Source organism: Aethalodelphis obliquidens, unplaced genomic scaffold (genome assembly GCF_003676395.1).
Source record: "Aethalodelphis obliquidens isolate GAN/ISIS:26980383/991018 unplaced genomic scaffold, ASM367639v1 scaffold46, whole genome shotgun sequence".
Classification (NCBI taxonomy): domain Eukaryota; kingdom Metazoa; phylum Chordata; class Mammalia; order Artiodactyla; family Delphinidae; genus Aethalodelphis; species Aethalodelphis obliquidens.
In genome coordinates, this window is record NW_020837990.1 from 3206886 (window position 1) to 3224191 (window position 17306).

The 17306-nt window shown below is 41.1% G+C and overlaps 1 protein-coding gene across 2 annotated transcripts in view; it reads right to left on the reverse strand.

The window, feature by feature from the left end:
• The window catches only part of SORL1 (sortilin related receptor 1), a 160477-nt gene that overhangs the window by 82154 nt on the left and 61017 nt on the right, over positions 1-17306 (reverse strand). For both annotated transcript variants that reach the window (XM_027081993.1, XM_027081994.1), the window contains one exon: positions 9177-9265. In XM_027081993.1, the coding sequence (XP_026937794.1) occupies positions 9177-9265 (89 nt within the window). The remainder of the gene's footprint in view (positions 1-9176; positions 9266-17306) is intronic.

The window sequence follows — 17306 nt, forward strand, 5'->3', positions numbered from 1 at the left end:
GTTCACACGGTCTAAAGATATCAACTCACACTCACTGCAAAGGGGGAAATGTAATTTACAGCGGACAATCTGAGGTTCAACCCTCAACAAACTTAGCATCACTCACAGTGGTTCAACCTGACATCGTGTACCTCCTGGACAAAGCACTGAGGATACCACATCATCTAGGCACTACTATTCCATGCGACTGGACAAATTCAGAATGTGGAACTTTCTACATGACAACTGGTCTGGATTCTTCAAAACATCAAGGCCATGAAAAACCAACCAACCAACCAACAAGAGGCAGAGGGCTTGTTATAGATTGAAAGAGACTAAAGAGGTATAATAACCAAATGCGATATGTAAACGTGGACTGAATCCTGGATTAGAAAAAAAAACCCAACAGCTACAAATAGTAAAGGACAACTGAGAAAATATAATAGTCTATAAGTAATACTGAGTTCATGATCATTTTCTTGGGTGTGATAATGGCATTCTGATTGTGCAGGAAAATACGCTGACTTCCTGGAGATATGTGTATGTTTAAGTATTTAGCTATAAAGGGGCCCAAGAGCTGCAACTTTCTTTCAAATGATTCCCAAAAAACAGGGTGGCTGCACAGATAGATGGCTGGACGGATGGATGGATAGAAAGATGACAGACAGGATAGATGGCAAAAGCAGAGCAAACGGACAAAATGTTAACAATTGGTGATTAAGGGAGCTGTAGGGGATGGTCACATGAGTAATTTTTATACAATTTTTCCAACTTTTCCCATAGTCTTAAAAATTAAAAAGTTGGAGGAAAGTGTGTCCTGAGAAAAGTCTCCAAGACAGATTACATCAGAACGAGAGAGCAAGCCCTTGAGAAAAAAAAAAAAGCAGCACTGAAGTAACTGTACTGATTTCAAATTACCTTTTGTATTGAAGAGGAGAAGGAGAGGAAAGTGTGCCTGGTATTTGCTTCATCACCCAGTAAGCTGGTGAGATGCTCACCATGAGAAACCACTCAATTAAGAGGGGGTTCCTGAGGGTCACAGAGCCACTGGGTCTCTCAAATCCAAATTATATACAAAACTTTTCTTTCACTTTTCCCATGTTTTTGAGATATTAGTTTTACTCACTCAGGATCTTAATACTTGATGTAGTTCTTGTTACAACATCATTCAATCCAAACACCTCCTCTTGTCTTGAGATTACGAAAATTGGTACTTCTGCAAGAAGTGTTATGGGTTAAACCTAGTGGTGGGGCTACAGGGCAATGGGGACTGAGCAATCTCCTCCACAGATCTTCCTAAGAGGAGAAATTCTCTCCTGGCTGATATGCTTTTGGTTTAAGCTATCTCTGAAGCAGGTACGGGGATAAGGGAACTCATTCAATCTCTTTCTTGTAGCAGGGTGATGAGCGAATGGCTTAGTGCCATCTTTAAAGCAAACTGAACCAGCAGAGTCAGCCTATTAACCAGACATGATGGGAGCTATCCGTGTGATAAGGCCGGAAGTCTGCCTATTTGCACATTGCCTAGGTAATTCTACTTAACAGCTCCTCGAACGTGAGATAACCTCAGGAAATGAATCATCCCATTTCTTGAGAAGTTCCCAGCAGACTCTGACCATAACATATTAATGAGACTAAAAAGCAGGTGCATGGCCGAGTACAGCCCTGAACCTAAGAATAAACTGTGCATTTAAAAAACAGTGCTTTTTCAAAATTTTGGAGACACGGTAGTCATATTATCAACTGCAAAAGTTAAGGGAACATCTGTTCTGGACCAAATTCTGACCTCCAGAGGAGAACTTGTGCTGGTGAAGTGAAACTGACAAGAACCTTGCAAGAAAACAGACCAAGCCATCTTTATACGCCTAAGAGTCGTGAAAGAGGACGTAGGGCCCCAGCCCTTAGGAACGGAGAATTTAAAACGTTCAAACGGAAGTACAGACCTAATCTCATGGCCAAAGCTCTCAAGAAGATGGGACTATAATACAATAGTAACATAATATAACCAAAGATACACTAAATAAGTGAAGCAGTGGTAGACACTCAATTTAAAACACAAATGTGTGGCTGGAGAGAAAGGTCCTTGATGAGCTCAGACTTTTAAAAAAAACATATTCAAGATGAGAAAAGAGTCATATTAACCAAGGGCAAAAACTTAAAGAGCAGTAGCAATCTGCTAATTAATCCTAGCTGTCATTCTTACAGCTAGTAATCTGTAGAAACAGTGGCCAAACAACACAAACTCAAAATAAGTCAAGGATTATGCTTCAAATGACCAAAATAATCGGGAGGTTAGTGAGCAGTGAGACGTGGGTTGGTTACCAAGCAAGTCCTATAAAGAATTAGAAATGGAGGGCTTCCCTGGTGGCGCAGTGGTTGAGAATCTGCCTGCCAATGCAGGAGACACGGGTTCGAGCCCTGGTCTGGGAAGATCCCACATGCCGCGGAGCAACTGGGCCCGTGAGCCACAATTACTGAGCCTGCGCCTCTGGAGCCTGTGCTCCGCAGTAAGAGTGGCGGTGATAGTGAGAGGCCCGCGCACCGCGATGAAGAGTGGCCCCCGCTTGCCACAACTAGAGAAAGTCCTCGCACAGAAACGAAGACCCAACACAGCCATAAATAAATAAATAAAGCAAACCGTCAACAAGTAAAAATAAAGAAACACTATTATTAAAAAAAAAAGAATTAGAAATGGAATAGGCTCATCCGTCTGATGGTTAATGGTATAAACAGGAAAGACAGAAAAAGAGGCAGCAGTAGTTAGTCAATTTCTATTTTGGTTTTGTCTTTATTAAAGAGAATGATCTTCAAACTGGACAAAGCAGAAAAAAAAGACGGAAGTTAAAGGAAAATGAATGCAAAATAAAGCACACTCTAGGGAACTGAAAGACTTAAAGGTATAATTGCAGAGCTCCTTTTAATAATCTCTAAAAGAACCACGAGAACAGATAAAGATCTCAAGACTAGATGAGAAAAAGTAGTTTTATTTCCCTTAAGAAGGAAAAGTTGTTTCAAGAATGGAGTATGAAACAGTTGATTGGAGAGCACTTAGACACGAAGGAAGTTGGAGCTGGGAGCTCAAATTGTTTCACACACAAGTCACAATAAATGAATCCCGTTTCCTTTTCTCAGGGTAACTCTTGATTTCAGAATAGGGTAATGATATAGGGCAAAGAAAAATTGTCTTAGGGTTTTTATTAAAAGAAATTGAGTGTCTAGGATCATGCTGGTATCAACGCCAATGTGACGCATGTTTCAGGCTGCTGGGGACAGATCTGGGCTCCTCATCTTAAACCTCTGACATTGTGCGGAGGGCCCAAAGGAGAAAATAGAGGGTGTAGATTCAGGATCCTACAGCACAGGAGGGAAGGAACGGGGGCTGTTTGCCATGGAAGAGGAGATGCTCTGAAGAGGACAGGGAGAGGTCCTCGTGCATCTGAAAGGCTTTCAGGCAGAAGAGAAAGTATCTGTTGGATGTATCTCCTGGAAGCTGAGCCCGCTGCATAGCAACGGGAGGGAGGAGAATTGGGGCTCCTCTGACCTGAGAACTTTCATTCATAAAGGAACGGATGAATAAATACTTAGTGCACGAACAGATGAACAACAAATTGTCTAAAGTGACATGGAAGCTCCCTTTGATTTGGCAAAGTCCCCATCACTAGAGTTATTCAAGCAAAGACTTGAGTGATCATCCTTCACAGATGACAGAGAGAAAATTCCTGCAACGGGCAGTGGAAGACAGAACCAGAGGATGTAATATGTCCAGATCCCTGCTGGGGATCTCCCTGTGGACATACCACAGCCACTTCAGTTCACCTTGTCCACATCTGCACTCATCCTATGGCCCTTCAAGCCAATACCTTTTCCTCTGCTTTTCTATGAGGGATATGATCATCTTGCCCTGTCACCCCTGACACCGTCTAGTCAAAAAGCAGGTCCTGAACACATAGTCCTCAAAATGTTTGGTCCCCACCTAAGCAGCATCTCTCACCTCCAGTCTTGGTCCTTTTAAATTCATGCTCCTCAACTTGCCAGAGCCATCTTTCTACACTAGCCACGTCATTCCCCTATTTTTAAACCCTCAGAGGGACTCTATCATTTCAAAAGCAAAGTCTAATGTCTCTGGTGCGGCGTGTAAGGTCCTCAGGGGACCTGGCCCCTGACCACAGAGCTACTGCAAGCCTCATTCCTCACACACACCCCGAGATGTACATTCTGTCAATACTAAAGAGCTGCACCTTGCACTCTGATTCATGCTGGTCTCTGCTCAAGCTCTTTCTAAACCTGGGGTGGCAATCCAACATTGGGGTGGCAACCCAACATTGCTTTTTACCCTTGAAGTCTCAGCTCAAGTTTCCTCTCCTCCCAGAAGCCTTCTCCTGTCTCCCAGATAGCATTACTGGCCCTCCTGTGGCCGCCCTGCACCCTGTGCTCACCTCTATCTTATACCTGTAACGGAGCAAGACCCTATGGAACAGACCCCTCCCCTAGGTCCTCTGCTATAGCTCCTCTCTGACATACCTAGATATCAGTATACGATACACATTTCCTGTGTTGTTTTACAGATGCTAAAACCACCACCAAATGGAAGACGTTAACTACTTGATGACCATGAGCATGTAGCCTACTGGAGCCTAAGGACTGATCATGTTAACCCCTGTGGCACCATCCTGTTACCTCATCATCAACCAATCAGAGAACTGTGCAGGGCTGATCACATACCCTGCGACGCCCCTCCCTCACCTGGCCTTTAAAAATGCTTTGCTGGGCTTCCCTGGTGGTGCAGTGGTTGAGAGTCCACCTGCCGATGCAGGGGACATGGGTTCGTGCCCCGGTCCAGGAAGATCCCACATGCCGCGGAGCAGCTGGGCCCGTGAGCCATGGCTGCTGAGCCTGCGCATCCGGAGTCTGTGCTCCGCAATGGGAGAGGCCACAACAGTGAGAGGCCCGCAAAAAAAAAAAAAAAAAAATGCTTTGCTAAATAAAACCCATCAGGGAGTTCGGGCTTTTTGAGCACTAGCTGTCCCGGACTCCTTGATGATGCCTTAGAATAAATGCTGCACTTGCCTTCACCACAACCCAGTGTCAGCAGATGGGCAAGTGGACCCAAGTTTGGTTCAGTAACATACCTACTATATTTAAATGACCTGATTTTGCGAGCGTCTTCTACTAGGGCTGCCGTTCATCAGGAATAAGACCTCTTACTCACTTTTCTGCCCCTGGCACATAGAGGGGCATTAATTAATGCATTTTTGTTAAAGGAAATTAAATGAACTGCACTGTATTTTCTTTTTTTTTCTAACCCCATCTCTCAGTTTCTCAACAGTTAAAGGTTGATAAGAATACCTGTTCCTCTATAAGTCACAGTGCCAAAGACACCACATGGGGATGAGAAGGAAGTGGGGGCGGGGCTGGCTCTCTCTGCAACCATCCAGGTAAGTTACTAGGAGAGGAGGTTCCGCAACCACAAGGACAGGTTAACCGCCGTCTCCCACGTTCCAGAACTGTGAAGCTGCTTCCAGAACTCAGGTCCAGAAAAGACAGCTGCTCTGCTGGGTGTAGTCTTTGCAGTGGCTTTTCAGGACTCCCCAGAGGGAAGCCCTATGAAATCTGAAATCTCCTATGAGGAAAGATGCTTTGGGGAAAGTCCAAGGTATTATTAGTAACTACCAATATCATTATGCTGACAGGCAAACCACTAGGAAGAAATGGAAACTGATCTCATCCCTCACTATCAAGCCGACAAGCTTGGGTTTGGGTCCATTTTTGGTCAGAGTGCAAAAACACAACAGCCCCTTCTCTGAAAAACACGGATTCTACACAAGAACGACCTGCAACCCCTGAGCAGGTTCACGGTGACAGCATGCTGAACGAAGGGGTAAGTGACTCCCAGAAGAGGTTCTTGTTTATTCATTTCAGACATGTAGAAAACAGGAGCAAAACAAAGCGTTCCACTTCTTACTCTCAATTTCAATTAACAACAACAAAGAAAACAGCCTCAGTGGAGAATCAAGGCAGAAGCTGAAACAAGTAATCATCAACTCTTAGTTAACTATGCTAAACAGGGAGAGAAAGACATAAATTATTTAAAAGAACAACCAGGGACTTCCCTGGTGGCGCAGTGGTTGAGAATCCACCAGCCAATGCAGGGGACAGGGGTTCGAGCCCTGGTCCGGGAAGATCCCACATGCCGCAGAGCAACTAAGCCCGTGAGCCACAACTATTGAAGCCCGTGCACGTAGAGCCCGTGCTCTGCAATCTACAACAAAGAATAGTCCCTGCTCGCCACAACTAGAGAAAGCCTGCACGCAGCAACGAAGACCCAATGCAGCCTAAATAAATAAATTAATTTTTAAAAAAAAGATCAACCAAAAAAAAAAAAACATCCCCAAACTTAACTCTTACGTTAAGCAATGTTCCACCCTCTGTCCCCACTAAACCTCTCACTAGGGTTACTGTTGTTACGGCTTCCTCCCTAAGGCTGGATAAGCTTTGGGTCGAAAGCTCTTCCCCCGGCCTCTCCCTCCAGCTGGCTCAGAAACATCTCAGAGCCACAGTGGGGCTGGACAGCTCCCAAAGGATGCCTCATTCACCTCCGCATCCTCGGTTCCTAGAACAACATCTGGCTCCTTGTAGATATTCAACAAATGTTTGTGTAATTGACCTGAAATGATGCTTAACAGAAATATGTTCCATTTCCATCCAGCGTGGACCTGAACTCTTGACAGTCACGTTCTCACCAGACTGCATACATCCAGGGACCCCCTACTCACATTTGAGCTCCAGGGACTGTCATTTACAACAGAGAATAACGGAAGTACTCCCACCCCCGGGGACTGCGATTGCCACGCTACCCCACCCTTTCCAGTTTTATAAACCAGGAAAAAAATAAGCAATCTTGGAAGACTAAGTGTGCATGACCTATTTATTTGAACAATCAAATATTTACTAAGTGCCTGCTAGCCTGCATAAAATAGAAATCCTTGTCTACAAAGACCTTGTTAATGAGTTGAGGAAACCAGGCATATAATGAAAAGGTAACTAACAAAAGGAGGCAGCATGCGATGAATGCCAAATCAATGACACAGCCGCCAATAAACACTATGAGACTCAAAGGAGGGGGCCACGGCCATGGCTGGGGAGACCAGACTTAAGACGTGTCTGAAGTCCTAGACCAGCAATAGAAATCCAGGTGAGTCAGAAGCAGCCTTCACTCATGGGGTTTAAGGATCTGAACTAATTACAATATTTATTTCCGGCTTCTCTTCTGATGAAGCTGATAGCACACAGGTCAAAAGCAGAGCAGCAGGAGAAGCAAGAAAAAAACAAAACAACTCTGTGAGCAACATACAAATGCCAGGTGGCTACACTACACAGATTTTGGCCAAGCTCAGCCTGATATCTGGGACACACGCACCTGTCAATAGGAGGCCTGAACATATTCTCATATTTGCAAATGTTTTATTTGAACCATACCTACAGACACCTCCACGTGACCTGTGCAAAGAGAGGGATGCTAGAGGGTCCATATCCTTAAAGTCTACCCCCCCAAAACCATGGCTCAACATGTGCCGAGGGCACTGTGATTTTCTGGCAGCGGGTCTATTTTCCTGATCATGTTTTCCTGCAGCTAGCTAGCAATGACGCTGCGTTCCCCGAGCACATATGCACCGACAGATGGTGTAAGAGGACCAGAATCACATTAACTACTCCAGAGAAGCCAGCTTGGAATGCAAATGTAATCTGGAGGAGAGTTAAAACAGGGAAAATCAGGAACTGTCTCTGCAGTTTGACTGCCACACACAGAATGAAATGTATTCCTAGGGAGCCAAACTACGTCCCCTGCCGTACTTCTCAAGGAGCGGCCCGAACATCGCGTTGTGTACTTGTGTTATCTCACCACTAGAGGATGGAATCCTTGCGAGTGAAGGAAAACATCCTATGTCTCTTTAGATACACATCACCAGGCACCATCAGTGCTCGCGAAATGTGTGAGATGGGAATTAATAAATTAATGGATAAATAAATGACACGAATGTGGGAAGCATGTACCGTGACTGTCCTCATTTGAGCAAACGTCAATCTGAATGGGGACACAGTGTGTTGCGTACAAACAGGACTTCTTCTGACTCCTGGCTCTAAAGCAGCTGCTGACCAGAGCTGCACAGACCAGAGACCAGCCAGGTGGAGCGCAGAACACCGGGACTTTGCTTCTCTCTGCTTCTTGGAGGCCAGGTCACTCAGCACATGTCCAATTAACCACAGGGGAAACGAGCTAAGAGTTCTTTTTTCAAACCACCCACCTCTCTCTCTTGCTGCTGACCCTGTTTCTAAAAGGAGCCGAGGAAAGAAAGCTTTCTCCCTTGCGTTAAACAAGATGATTATAGGAGCTCTCTCCCGCTCCTTTAGCAATCTGTCTCGTGGGTTCAGCCCAAAAACAAGGAGAAATGAGAGATAGTCTGTCCCGACCGAATGTTAACAAAATTAACTTCTGTCCTAACTCAGACTAAAGTAATGAAAGAATTGGTTCTGATAAAATCAGACTCAAGAAAGCAGAGGTTACTAACTCTTGACATTTTTGCTTTTCAGAGGAATATACTGCAAAGAGCACAGAACGTAATTTAAAGACCTGAGTGCTCGTCTTGTCTGTTATTAACAAAGGGGAGGATCTTGGGTAAGTTACTTTACGTTTCTGAGCCTCAGTTTTCTCATCTAGAAGATGAAGCCATTAACCCCAAATGTCCTTTCCAGGTCTATTTGCAAGAACCCCAAAACCAAAGGTATCACAGTAAAAGTCACTTGGCTATCAAGTAATATGTATTCTGAAATTACTACTCATGTATCATTATTATTTATTATTATTATGACTCATTCTATGAGTAACTCTGTGTGTCACACACAAAGCAAAGAAAGACAAGTTGAAGAGCCTCTAGTTAATTTTTTAGTCATTATTAATTTATATTTATATAGAGCTGTGCTTTTTCAAATCAGTAAAATTATTTCATTTGTTCCTCTCTGAGATAGGAAGGGCAGATTATCATTCCCACTTAATAAACAAGAAAAATTTAAGTAATTTCCCAAGGCATAAATTGTGCTGTCAATAACCTAGTGCTACAGGGATAAATCCACTTATAATCACAGAGTTAAATTTCTGGGAGAACAGTGTGATGTTAAAAAGCTTCACCAGAGACACTTACTTCAGCTCGTTGGTTTCCATGCCTTGGGCGATGGCCATGATGATCCCGCCATGGTCTCCCCATGTGTAGTAGTGAGGTCCAGGAAGAGCCTGAAGAGAGAGAGCCAGTGCTGACGTCACTGCCATGGAGATGGCCGGGCATAAATGGTACACACCACACACACACGTGCACACACACTCAGGCACACACATGCACACACACAGCAGGGATATCAACCACCTGAATACAACTTTTCCATTTCCAGAGCACTTCACAGCCATTCTCTCATCTGATCCACACAGCCCTGGGGCTGGGCAGAGCAAGTTCTCACATTCCAATATTTTTTTGCCAAATGAAGAAACTGGAGTTCCTATTAAAGTGGCAGACTGTAAACTGCAGAGGCAGGAGTCAAACCCACATCTCTGACCCTCACCAAGCAGCTATTAAAAATTAACCAACTAGAGTTCTGGTTTTTGACTGTGACAGTATAAGCCCACTACAGCCCATCCTTCTTGTTAATTACAACTAAAAAATTTGGACAAAATATTCAATACAAAAAGACAGCTACCCGAGGATGCTGAAAAGTAAACAAAATAAGGCAGCTTATGAAGGGGATTTAAAACCTGGAGAAACTACCCAAACAATTGGGGCTTCCTGGTACACCTGTGCCCTGAGGGAATGCCCCAGCCTACAATACGTTAGTCCCAGCCAGGCAGCTAAACCTTCAATGGAAACTTGCTGCCTAAGGAGTCAGGAAAAGAAGCCCCTGCATGACGGAGAGAATGTAGCTGGAATCCCAGAGGGGAGAGCGTGAGGAAGTAAACCCTCTAATTCTGTGGATGGACTCACATATGTTTCAGCCTAACCCCTAAACTGTATGTGTGGGGAACAGACCCAAACTAGCACAGAAAAGACTTAGCCATCTGAACTGAGATCTCCAAAGAATGCAAGGCAGAAGTTACAGTCCGAATCTGAACAGGTTCATTACACGCTGAAATGAAAACAGCAACATCCTCCAGAGGATTTCATTTCATGTCCGGGATGCAATCCAAAATCACTCAACATACAAACAGATTGGTAAATAGTCTCCAAGTCTCCAGAGAAAAGACAATAAATGGGTGCTAGTTCCAAGATGATCCAAACGTTGAAATTACCAAAGACTTTAAAACAGTTCTTGTAACTGTGTTCCATGAGGTAAAGGAAATGAGCAAAAGAAAAGAATTCTTCCCAGAGAAGTGGAAACTATTTTTTTTAAAGGAATGAATTCTAGAACAGGAAAATAAAATATCTGAAATAGGAAATTCACTGATGGGCTCAATGACAGAATAGAAATGACAAAGGAATTAGTGAATTTAAAGATAAATACAGAACAGTAGAAATGATCTATGCTGGGACTTCCCTGGTGGTCCAGTAGTTAAGAATCCGCCTTCCAATGCAGGGGACACGGGTTCAATCCCTGGCTGGGGAACTAAGATCCCACATGCCACAACTAGAGAGCCTGTGTGCTGCAACTACAGAGCCCACGCGCTCTGGAGCCTGCACGCCACAACTAGAGAGAAGCTTGCGCACCACAATGAAGAGCCCTCACATCTCAACAAAAGATCTCACATGCCACAACTAAGACCCGACACAGCCAAAAATAAATAAATATATTTTTTTAAATGATCTAAAGAACACACAGAATAAAAGACTTAAAGGAAAAAAGCCCCAAGAAACTGTGGGACAATAACAAAAGGTCTATGTATAATTGGAGGCCAAGATGAACAAGAGAAAGGGACTGAAGCAGAAAAAATATTTGTAAAAAAAATGGCTGAAAATTTCCCAAATTTGGTGAAAAAGATAAATTTATAGATTCAAGAGATCGATGAATCACACGATCATCACAAAGAAAACCACACCTAGAGACATCAAAACAAAACTACTGAAAACCAAAGATAAGGAAAAAATATCGAAGCATCTTAAGGAAAATGACACAATACATACAAGAAAATGGTAACAAATGATTATAGATTTCCCATCGGCAGATAGCACATCTTTAAAGTATAGACACACCTTGGAGATACTGTGGTTCAGACCACCACAATAAAGCAAATACCAAAATGAAGTGAATCATATGAAGTTTTTGATTTCTCAGTGCTTATGAAAGTTATGTTTGCACCATCCTGTAGTCTATTAAGTGTGCAACAGCATTATGCCTACATAAAACAATGTACACACCTTAATTAAAAGTGCTTTACTGCTATTCAAAAAAAAGCTAAGCATCATCTGAGCCTGCAGCAAGTCACAGTAGTTAACATCAAAGATCACTGAACATATATCACCATAACAAATATAATAACAATAATGAAAAAGTTTGAAATATTGCAAGAATCACTAAAATGTGACACAGACACAAAGCAGGCAAATGCTGCTGGAAAAATGGCACCGATGGACATGCTCGATGGAGGGTTGCCACAAACCTTCAATTTGTAAAAAATACAATATCTACAAAGCACAATAAAATGAGGTATGCCTCTACGGAAAGAAAATTACTATCAATCCAGCACACAACATCAAACAAACACATCCCCCAGGAATGAAAGTGAATTACCAAGATTCTCAAATGAAGGAAAATCAAGAAAAGGAAACCAAGAGAACACATAGCTAGTAGATCTGCTCCACAACAAGTGCTAAAGGCATGTCGTCAGGCTGCTGTGAAATTTACAGAGGGAAACAGGGATCTTCAGGAAGGAAGGAAGAGGAAGGGAAATGGTAGATATCTGGGTGAATATAAAAGACTGCTTTTCCTCTTAAGTTCTTTAAAATCCATACGATGATTAAAGCAAAAACAAAGACATTGCTGAGTTTTTCAATATGTGTCAATGTGATAAAAAATGAAAACAAAGAAGTTGGGAGGAGAGAAAAGGGATTTATTTGGTTGCAAGGTTTCTAAATTTGATGTTAAGTGTAATATTATGTTAAATGCAGTATTAATTCAAAAAAGACTATGAAAGATTAAATATATATGCTGTAATCCTTAGAGCAACCACTAAAAAAGTAATACTACAAAGAAATATAATCAAAAAGATAATATTTAAATAAAAATAGAATACTAAAAATACCTAAATAATACAAAAGGAGGCCATAAAGGAGGAACAGAATAATTTTTAAAAATGAAATTTAAATAAACAAATACATAAAATATTAAACCTAAATCCAACCATATCAATAATTATATTAAATGTTAATGGCCGAAGCATTTAGTTAAAAAGCAGAGCTTATCAGAATAAATTAAAAAGACCCTCACTATATGCTGCCTATAAGAAACACTTCAATGTAAAGACACAGATGGGTAGAAAGTAAACGGATAGTAAAAGATATATTATCCAAATAGTAAACATAAGATGGTTAAAGTGACTTTCAGTATCAGATAAAAAAGACTTCAAGACAAAGGGTATTACCATAGATAAAGAGGAATATTCCATAATGATAAAAGGGACAATAAATCAGAAAAAATAATTATAAATGTGTAGGTACATAATAACAGAGCGTAAAAATACATGAAGCAATATTGATAGGATTTAAAGGAAAAAAAGACAATTCCACAATCATAGCTGGAGATTTTACCTCCAACAATTTACAGAACTGCAATATATAGCAATTTATGGAACTAGCCCCCGCCCAAACTGCAATATATAGCAATTTACAGAACTAGCCCCGAAGTATGTAGAAGGTCTGAACAAGTATCAACCGCCTTCATATAAATAACATCTGTTGAACACTGCATCCAACAGCTGCAGAATATACATTCCTTGCTAACGCACATGACATATCCACCAAGACAAACCACATGTTGGATCACAAAACAAGTCCCATTAAGTTTAAAGGACTTGAAATCATATGAAGTGTATTATCTGACTACAAGGAAATTAAGATATCTATGAAAACATCAAGTATCTGAAAACTAAACAACCCTTTTCTAAATAACTTATCAGACAAAGACAAAAAGCAAAAGGGACATTATGAAGTGATAAAAATGTTCTGGAATTAGACAGTGGTGATGGCTGCACATCACATCACTTGTGAGTATACCTAAAACTACTGAACCATACACTTTAAAGGGGTACATTTTATTGCATGTGAATTACATCTCAACTTTAAAGGGAGACATTAAAAAATATTCTGAGGGCTTCCCTGGTGGCGCAGTGGTTGAGAGTCTGCCTGCCGATGCAGGGGACATGGGTCCGTGCCCTGGTCCGGGAAGATCCCACATGCCGCAGAGCGGCTGGGCCCGTGAGCCATGGCCGCTGAGCCTGCGCATCCGGAGCCTGTGCTCCACAACGGGAGAGGCCACAACAGTGAGAAGCCCGCGTACCGCAAAAAAAAAAAAAAAAAAAAATTCTGAACTGAATGACAACAAAAACAACACATCTAAATTTGTGGCATACAGCTAAAGTAGTATTTACAGGGAAAATTAGGGCTGCAAATGCCTACATAAGAAAAGACCTAAAAATCAATAACCTGAAGTTATACCTTAACAAGCTACGAATAGAAAAGCAAAGTAAATCCAAAGTATACAAGGATAAGGGAAAGGTAATACTACAGAGGAGAAATCAACAAAATAGAAAACAGACAACAGAGAAAATTTAAGCCAAAAGCAGGTTCTTTGAAAAGATCAATAATATTGACAAACCACTAACTAAACTAATCAAGAAAAATAGAGGAAAAAAATACAAACCACCAATAACAGGAATGAAAACAGGTTATTACCACAAATCCTACAGACATTTTAAAACATTAGAAAATACCTTGAGTAATTTCAAGCCAACAAATTCAATAAATTTAGATGAAAGGACAAATGTCTGAAAATACACAACTCACCAAAATGGACATAAGTAGCAGAAAATCTGAATAGTTCTCTATCTGCCTGAGAAACAATTTCTAAACAAAAACATTCCCAAGAAGAAAACTTCAGGTCCAGATAGCTTCACTGGTATATGGTTCAAGAAAAAAAAACCACCACTCTTACACAAACTTTATCAGAACATAAAAGAGGAAGAATTGCTGCTCAGTTTGTTTTATCCTAACACCAAAACCTGACAAAGACATTACCAAAAAAAAAAGATTACCAAGCAATATCTCTTATAAGTAACACAAAAACCTTTTAAAAACTACTAGCAAATCAAAACTAACCTTACAGGGGCTTCCCTGGTGGCACAGTGGTTAAGAATCTGCCTGCCAATGCAGGGGACACGGGTTCGAGCCCTGGTCCGGGAAGATCCCACGTGCCTCAGAGCAACTGAGCCCGTGCGCCACAACTATTGAGCCTGCGCTCTAGAGCCCACGAGCCACAACTACTGAGCTTGTGAGCCACAACTACTGAAGCTCGCACACCTAGAGCCTGTGTTCCAAAACAAGAAAGGCCACCGCAATGAGAAGCCCGCGCACCACAACGAACAGTAGCCCCCGATTGCCGCAAATAGAGAAAACCTGCGTGTGGCAACAAAGACCCGACACAGCCAAAAATAAATAAATTAATTAATTTTTAAAAATACTAGCCTTACATTAAAAGGATAATATATTGTAATTAAGCAGGGTTCAAGAATTATTCCAGTAATTCCAGGATAGTTTAATATTCAAGAACCAATAAAGGTACTACACCATATTACATATTACATTTGTGATACTGTGATATAAGAAGATATATAAACTTTAGTCTTTGTTCTGGGCTCCTGGGGAGAGGTCCTAAAATCTTTGTAATTTTCTAAGTGATGAAGAGAAATAGGAGCACCTTTTGTTTTAATATTTGGTCTTGGACCCCAGTTCCTGACACAGAGCTCCTAAAACCCTTGTAATTTTCTGACTGATGGGGGTGACAGGAGTGTTTCTTACACAGAGCTCCTACAGCCCTTGTAATTTCCTGGGTGACAGGAGAGTCTCTTGTCCTAATGAGGAGACTCATGGTGGGCTCCTGGACAGTACAGGGGCTGGTCAACAGAAAGACTAAGCATGATTAGAAGCTTGAAATTTTCAGCCCCACCTCCATCCTCCCAGGAGGACAGAGGGGCTGGAGAGTGAGTTAATAGTTAATCACGTCTATGTGATGAAGCCTCCATTAAAACAGATAAATAACAAGGACCTACTGTATAGCACAGGGAACTATATTCAATATCCTGCAATAAATCATAATGGAAAAGAATATGAAAAAAATATATATATAAAAAACTGAATCACTTTGCTGTACACCAGAAACTAACACATTGTAAATCAACTATACTTCAATTTAAAAAATAAATACATAAAGTCAAATGATTAGTAAAAAAAAAAAAAAAAATCCCTAAACTGCAGGATTCAGAGAGCTTCCAAGTTGGTGAACACATCCACATGCTGGAAGAACAGCACACCCCAACTCTGTGGGGACAGAAGCTCCATGGCTGGGACCCTTCTGGACCCTGACCTATGTACCTCTTCATTTGGCTGTTCATTTATATCCTTTGAAATATCCTTTATAATAAACGGGTAAATGTAAATAAATATTTCCCTGAGTTCTGTCAGCCATTCTAGCAAATTACTGAACCCAAAGAGTGAGTCGTGGGAACCCCCAGTTTATAGCTGGTCAGTCAGAAGAACAGGTGACAACCTGAGACTTGCAACTGGTGTCTGAAGTGGGGTCAGGTGGGGCAGTCTTGTGAGACTGAGCCCTTAGACTCTGGGTCTGTGCCAACTCCGGCTAGCATGTGTCCTGACTGAATTGTAGGACATCCAGTGGGTGTCTGAAGAGTTGGAGTACTGCTTGCTGTGATGGGAAAACTTCCATACATTGGGTATCAGAAGTATTCTGAGAGTAAGGGAAAAGAGTTTTTCCTTTAACATAATACACCATATTACATATTATCATATTATTACATATTAGGGAAGGGAAGAGAAGGAAGAGAGAAAAGGAGAAATAAAACAAGTAAAGATCAGAAAGGAAGAAATAAAACTGTCCCTATTTGCAGATGATACAACTGCTTATACTGAATCTACAAAACAACTACTAACACTAATGAATTATTTTAGCAAGGTTGCAGAATATAAGGTTAATATATAAAAATCAACTGTCTTCTTATATACTATAGCAAAAACTGAAAAATGAACTTTAAAGAAAGTCCCATTTACAGTAATACCAAAAAATAAAAATATCTAGGAATAAAGCTAACAAAAAGAAAGTATACAAGACCTCCACATTGAAAACTATAAAATATTGCTAAGAGAATTTTTTTTTAAATGGCGTAACACACCACATTCATGGATTAGAAGACCCAGTAGTGTTATGATGTCAATTTTCCCCAAATTGATCTATAAATTCAATGTGATCCCAGTAAAAATCCCAACAGGATTTACAGAAATTGACAAGCTGATTCTAAAGTGTTACGTGGCAACAAAAAGAAAAAAATACCTAAGAATTAACCTACCTAAGGAGGTAAAAGACCTGTACGAAGAAAACTATAAGATACTGATGAAAGAAATCAAAGACGACACAAAAAGATGGAGAGATATACCATGTACTTGGATTGGAAGAATCAATACTGTGAAAATGACTATACTACCCATAGTAATCTACAGATTCAATGCAATCCCTAGCAAATTACCAATGGCTTTCTTCACAGAACTAGAACAGAAAATTTCACAATTTGTATGGAAACACGAAAGACCTCGAATAGCCAAAGCAATCTTGAGAAAGAAAAATGGAGCTGGAGGAATCAGGCTCCCTGACTTCAGATTATACTACAAAGCTACAGTAATCAAGACAATATGGTACTGGCACAAAAACAAACATTTAGACCAATGGAACAGGATAGAAAGCTCAGAGATAAACCCAAGCAGCACCTATGGTCACCTAATCTATGACAAAGGAGGCAAGAATATACAATGGAGAAAAGACAGCCTCTTCAATAAATGGTGCTGGGAAAACTGGACAGCTACATGTGAAAGAATGAAATTAGAACACTCCCTATCACCATACACAAAAATAAACTCAAAATGGATTAAAGACCTGAATGTAAGGCCAGACACAATAAAACTCTTAGAGGAAAACACAGGCAGAACACTCTTTGACATAAATCGCAGCAAGATCTTTTCTGACCCACCTCCTAGAGTAATGAGAATAAAAATAAACAAATGGGACCTAAT